At 37.4% G+C, this 6622-nt stretch overlaps 1 protein-coding gene across 8 annotated transcripts in view; it reads left to right on the forward strand.

Annotated features, from left to right (window-relative positions):
- LOC126490543 (zinc finger protein 883-like) overlaps positions 1-5228 on the forward strand; it is a 31308-nt gene extending 26080 nt beyond the window's left edge. For 6 of the 8 annotated variants that reach the window (XM_050125521.1, XM_050125523.1, XM_050125525.1 and 3 more), the window contains exons 7-8: positions 221-288; positions 681-5228. In XM_050125521.1, coding sequence (XP_049981478.1) covers positions 221-288; positions 681-2507 — 1895 coding nt within the window. In that variant the 3' untranslated portion in view covers positions 2508-5228. The remainder of the gene's footprint in view (positions 1-220; positions 289-680) is intronic. The other 2 variants (XM_050125528.1, XM_050125527.1) reach the window with 1 other exon arrangement.
- Positions 5229-6622: the final 1394 nt, after the last annotated feature.

The following is a 6622-nucleotide window of genomic DNA, read 5'->3' on the forward strand; positions in this document are numbered from 1 at the left end:
AAGAGAGAGGAAGTATCGGGCAGAGTAGCCCCTGAGGATGACCAGGAAGTGTAGGAGGGGTGTCTGAGTTCCCTGTCCCGGGCTGCTGCCGCGGTCAGAAACTCACTCACCCCAGTGATGTCTCTCCTGGTGCCTGGACCGGAACTCGAGTTGTATAATTGTTAATGTTTCTTTTTCACTGTGGATGCACTTACATGTTTTTGTTGTTGTTTAACTTCAGAGTGGGCTATGCGACTTAACACCAGAGGGACAATGTTTCAGTTAAAAATGTCAAATGAGTCACAACTGGTAAGAGTCACAAGAGATATTTCATATTTTCTTTATTGAAATATACTTGGTAATTTTATGTAAATTTCATCAAAATCCTTCAAAAGAAAGAAGTATTAGAGAGAAATAGCCTGTATTCATAGAGTCTAGAAAGATGTTCTAATCCTAGTTTGAAACTTGAGTTCCCATAAACACATATTCCTACTTATAGATATTGGGCTTTTAAAACAGTTTCATGAAAACACAGGAAACCTTTCAGAATTAGAGTAGATGGCACACGATCCTTGCAATAGGATTTTTAAATTTACATTAAGTGACATATGTGTAATTATGGGAAACATCATCATCATGTTCTTATCTTACAGTAATAAATTTGAAAAAGTTTTAATATCTTATTTCCTTTTAATCAACAGTCAAATAGCTACAATGGAAAGAAGCTCTGTGACTTCAAGCCACCTGGAGAAATCATCAAAGAGCCTTCATGTAGTCCGGCACACATAGGTATTGAAAACAGAGGAAACATTTATGATTGTGTTCAGCATGGACAAGCCTTTCCTGTGCACCCTGAGGAAGCCTCTTCTGCAGACAAAGGTCCTGAGTTAAGCCAGTGTGGAAAAGACACCAGTCTGACTACGAGTGCTGCTTACCAGACAACATGCAAACCAGCCAAAGTCCTCAAATCTAGTGAATTTCATCAAGCCCTTAAGGCATGTGAAGACAGACTCTTTAAATGGGCACAGTGTGGTGATGCTTTTAACCCACCTATGAGCCATGCTGGGAATGGGCAAACATGCACTGGAAAAAAACCCTATGAATGTAAGCAGTGTGGGAAAAGTTTTAAATATTCTGCCAACCTTAATATTCATATGCGTACCCACACCGGTGAAAAACCTTATGAATGTAAGGAGTGTGGAAAAGCCTTTTCTAGGTGTTACCCACTAACTCAACACTTAAAAACTCACACTGAAGAGAAACCCTTTGAATGTAAGGTTTGTGGAAAATGCTTTAGAAATGCCTCATGCCTTAATGATCACTTTCGGGTTCACACTGGAATAAAGCCCTATAAATGTAAGGACTGTGGCAAAGCCTTCACAGGGCGCTCTGGCCTTAGTAAACATTTACCAACACACACTGGCGAGAAGCCTTATGAGTGTAAGGAATGTGGGAAAGCCTTCACGTCAACCTCAGGCCTTATTAAACATATGAAAAGTCACATGGGGGAGAGACCCTTTGAGTGTGACCATTGCGGCAAAGCTTTTGCTTCTTCCTCAACCCTTATTACACACTTGAGAACACACACTGGAGAGAAGCCCTTTGAGTGTAAAGTTTGTGGGAAAGCGTTTACATGTTCCTCTTACCTTCGCATTCACATGCGGACTCACACTGGAGAGAAGCCCTATGTATGTAAAGAATGTGGCAGAGCCTTCACTGAGCGCACAAGCCTTACCAAGCATTTACGAACACACACTGGAGAAAATCCCTTTGAGTGCAATGTGTGCGGAAAAGCATTTGCATGTTCTTCCTACCTTCATAATCACATGCGAACTCATACTGGAGAGAAACCTTATATGTGTAAGGAATGTGGGAAAGCCTTCGCTGTTTCTTCACATCTAAGTAAACATGTAAGGATCCACACAGGAGAGAAACCCCATAAGTGTGAGGAATGTGGGAAAGCATTCACTGTGCGTTCTGGTCTCACAAAACATATACGAACTCACACTGGAGAGAAGCCCTATAACTGTAAAGAATGTGGGAAAGCCTTTACTACATCTTCAGGCCTCCTCGAACATATAAGAACTCACACAGGAGAGAAACCGTATGAATGTGACCAGTGTGGGAAGGCCTTTGCTTCTTCCTCCTATCTTATTGCACACCTGAGAATTCAAACTGGAGAGAAGCCCTTTGAGTGTAATGTGTGTGGGAAAGCATTTACATGTTCCTCCTACCTTCAGATTCACATGCGAACGCACACTGGAGAGAAGCCCTATGGATGTAAAGAGTGTGGGAAAGCTTTTGCTGTTTACTCACATCTCAGTAAACATGTACGAGTTCACAGTGGAGGGAAGGTCTATAAATGTAAAGGTTACGGAATAGCTTTCAGTAGTTCTCATCTTACAGAACACATAAAAACCCTAGAGATAAATTCTTTGATTGGAAGGAATGGAGAGACTGCTTTAGGAAGTTCTGTTACGTTAGGAGTGCATTCAAATTCACGGTGGAAAGAAAGTTTATCAGTATAAACCATTTGTAAAGTGATTATATAATATTTGACTTCAAAGATGTGAAACAATTGAAGTTGCATAGATGCCTCATTAACTGAAAAGAGTGGGACGTCATCAGAATGCTCAAAATCCAGTTCACATGAGCCCACTTTGAAGCTATACAATGTCAGAAAGATGGAAAGCCTTCACTGTTTCATAGATTTTTTTTTTTTATAAGTATGGGAGAGAAACTCTTGATACAATGTGAAAAATTGTATTTCTGCTCAGTGCTTTGATTACCTACAGTGCTACAGTGGAGGACTTTGGGAAAGTAAGAAATGTTAGAAAGTAATTATTTACATTAGTTATCAACATTCAGTAAGCGTGAAGTGATTCACATTTGGGTAAATGTGTGTATAGAATATGGAAATTGTTTCTATGTCTTAAGACCTTGTATACTAGCAGAAACTTGGCTTTCTTGATAGTTTTATAAATTTGTTTTGATCATTTTTTGCATTTTCAATACTTGAGAGATATTTTAATATTTTTCACTTAATGACTTCCCAGTCTTAATATTGATTCAAGATGTACAAAATTCTGTGGAATATATATATATGAAGCAATTATCAGAATAATTAAAATGTGATATAGTAATTTTGGTATTATGAAGCACTTTTTACTGCCTTAGAAAATCCAGGTGGAGAACATTGTTAATTATATTCATCAACTGCACTCTTAAGTTACCTTTCTTGTAACTGAAAGTATATAACCTTTAACAATAACTCATAAACATTAACTCTTAGCTCTTGGTAACCACAACTACATTTTTCTTCTGTTTGACTATATCCCCCTCTTTTAAAGACAGGGTCTCACTATGTAGTTCTGACTGTTCTGGAACTCACTATGTAAACCAGCCTGGCTTTGAACTCACAGAGATCATCTCTCTCCTAAGTACTAGGTTTAAATGCATACACCACTTCTCCCAGCTATACTCCATATTTGAATATGGATAATGTATTTTTAGTTTTTGTGCCTGGTTTATTTTCATAACAAAATGTCTTTAGTTTTATCCCTGTTGTCTTGCATGAAAAATTTTTTTAAAAAGAGGGTAGACAGTCTACTTTTTATGCACACTCAAAATTTTTGTATGTATGTATGTCTATATATATGTGTGATGTGTGTATGCATCTCTATGAATGTAGGCTCTACAATGTGCATGTAGAGATGAGGAAAACTTTGGATTTCATACTTGATTTCCACCTTAAGATAGAGTCAATTTCTCATCTCCCCAGCCCCTATGATTTGTGTAAATCCCCTTTCTTTACACAAAGGAACATTTAGGTCATTTCCATACTGTATTGTTGGAAACAAATTGAACTGCTACATTGAGCATAGATTACAGATATCTCTGTAAGCAAGCATTCCTTGAGTGTATGCCCATAATTAGTTTGTTGGATTATTTAGTTGGTGTATATATAGTTTTATGAGGAGATTCAATACCATTTTCCAGATAGTTCTACCAGTTTTTATTCTATTCAAAATGATAATATATATAAGCATTTTTATCTTTATTATTTAGATGCCTTTTATTTCTCTTAATTGGCTCAACTTGCAGAATTATGATGGATATAAGTTCCAAGCAGGGATACTGTTGTTCTTGATTTTAAAGAAAAAGCTTTGGAGGTTTCACTGAGTATGTTGATTGCCACTGACTTTTCATACATATATAGTCTCTGATAAATTTGTGTACATCCTCTATATATTAAATTTGTTGAGAGTATCATGAAAGAGTATTGACTTTAAAGTGCTGTTTATTTTGTAACTTTCTGTATGGTGATTTACTTATCCTGTTATGTGTGACACTTGATTATTATATATAATATATAAATGTTGCATTATAGGTGTGAATCAAAACCTTGTATATAGGTACTTTAAATGGAATGATTAAACTCATCTGTCAAAAGACAGACAGACTGAAAGATGACTTACTAGTTAAAGGCACTTAGCATCAAGCCTGACAATTTGAGTTTTGATTCCCATAAAACACAAAATAGAGGGCTGGAGAGATGGCTCAGAGGTTAAGAGCATTGCCTGCTCTTCCAGAGGTCCTGAGTTCAATTCCCAGCAACCACATGGTGGCTCACAACCATCTGTAATGGGGTCTGGTGCCCTCTTCTGGCCTGCTGGCATACTCACAGACAGAATATTGTATACATAATAAATAAATATTTAAAAAAAAACACAAAATAGAAAGAAAGAACTGACTCCTGCAGGTTATCCTCTGTCCTCTACATTTGTGACACATGAGCATACAAATATACAAAATAAATAAATGTAAAAATAAAAGACATAAGTCCACACAAACCTGCAAGCAGGTGAGATACCTGCCTCCAGGCTGCACCCCCAGCACTGCTACCCACCGGAGGTTTACTCTGCTGCCCAACAAGAATCTGAGCATGCTCCCTGTTGCCAACACTTCCCCACAACCCAGCAGACTACACAGGCACAGGCACAAACCACACCAGTTGGAAAAACAGCAGACTACATAGACATAGGTGCAAACCACAACGGTTGGAAGAACCGGCACAGGCAAAACCCACATCAATTGGAAAAAAAGATGTGTAAACACCGGTGTAAGAATACATTCAACACAGTTGTATGGTTGGGGCAGACTGAGAGGCCACTGGCCGTGGCACCAGGATTTATCTCTACAGCATGTACTGGCTTTTGGGGATCCTATTCTCTTTGGATGTATACCTTGCTCAGCTTAGATGTAGTAGGGAGGGCCTTGAACTTTCCACAAAGCAATGTGCCTTACCTGCTCTTAGGATTAGATGGAGGTCGGGTGGGAGGGTGTGTGGAGGGAATGGAAGGAGGAGAAGGAGTGGGAATTTGGATTGGTATTTTTTTTTTTTAAAAATCTAATAAAAAAGAGAATACATTCAACAATCAAAAGAGCAAGCAATATGGTGTTACCAGAACCCGATGATCCTCTAACAGCAAAACCTGAACATTGTAATGCAGCTGAAACACCAGAAAACAAACTTAAAAATTAATTTATGAAGATATTAGCTCTTAAAGAGGAAATGAAAAAATCCCTTAAAGAAGTTGAGAAAAAAAAGCAAAAATGAAAGAAATCAATAAATTTCTTAAAGCCTAGAAAAAAAAAACAGGTGAAGGAAAGCAGTTTAAGACTTGAAAACTGAAGTAGAAACAATAAAACACAAGTTGAGGGAATTCTGGAAATGGAAAATCTGGGAAAGTGTACAGGAACTAGAGAGAGAAGCATCACCAACAGAACACAGGAAGAAATAGGAGAATCTTAGGTATTGAAGATAGGATAGAGAAAGTAGATTCATCAGTCAAAGAAAATGTTAAATCCAATAAATTCCTAACACAAAACATCCAGGAATTGTGGGACACCATGAAAAGACAAAACTTAAGAATAATAGGGATAGAAGGGGAAGAATCCCAGGTCAAAGGCACAAAACCATATTCAACAAAGAAGTTCAACATATTCAACAAAGTAGAAGAAAACCTTTTCAACCTAAAGAAGGACATGCTATAAAGGTACAAGAAGCTTACAGGACACCAAATAGGTTGGACTAAAGAAAAAGTCCCCTTGCCACATAATAAAGCATACAGAATAAATAATTTTAAGAGCTGCAAAGGAAAAAGGTCAAGTAACATATAAAATCAGACTTATCAGAATTGTACCTGACTTCTCAATGGAGACTCTAAAAGCCAGAAGATCCTAGACTTCACAGACACCAAGTGACTGTGGATACCAACCCAGACTACTATACCCAGCAACACAGACATTGAAAACAAGATATTTCATGACAAAACCAGATTTAAATAATAACTTCATAAATCCAGCACTATAGAAAGAAATAGATGGAAAATCCCAACCCAAGTTACATCCATGAAAACACAGATAATAGATATTTTTACAACAGCAAAACCCAAAGAAGGGAAATACATTACCACCACCAAAACCAAAAAAATAATAGAAATTAACAATCATTAGTCAATAACATCTCTCATAAATATCAATGGACTCAATTCACCAATATACAGACAGCCTAATAGAATGGATATGAAAACAGAATCCAGTTTGTTGCTCTGATGAGGGTCCCTGTCTCTATCTCTAT

This window comes from Alexandromys fortis, unplaced genomic scaffold, assembly GCF_014885135.2.
Source record: "Alexandromys fortis isolate MF-2015 unplaced genomic scaffold, M_Fortis_MF-2015_v1.1 scaffold_242, whole genome shotgun sequence".
Classification (NCBI taxonomy): Eukaryota; Metazoa; Chordata; class Mammalia; order Rodentia; family Cricetidae; genus Alexandromys; species Alexandromys fortis.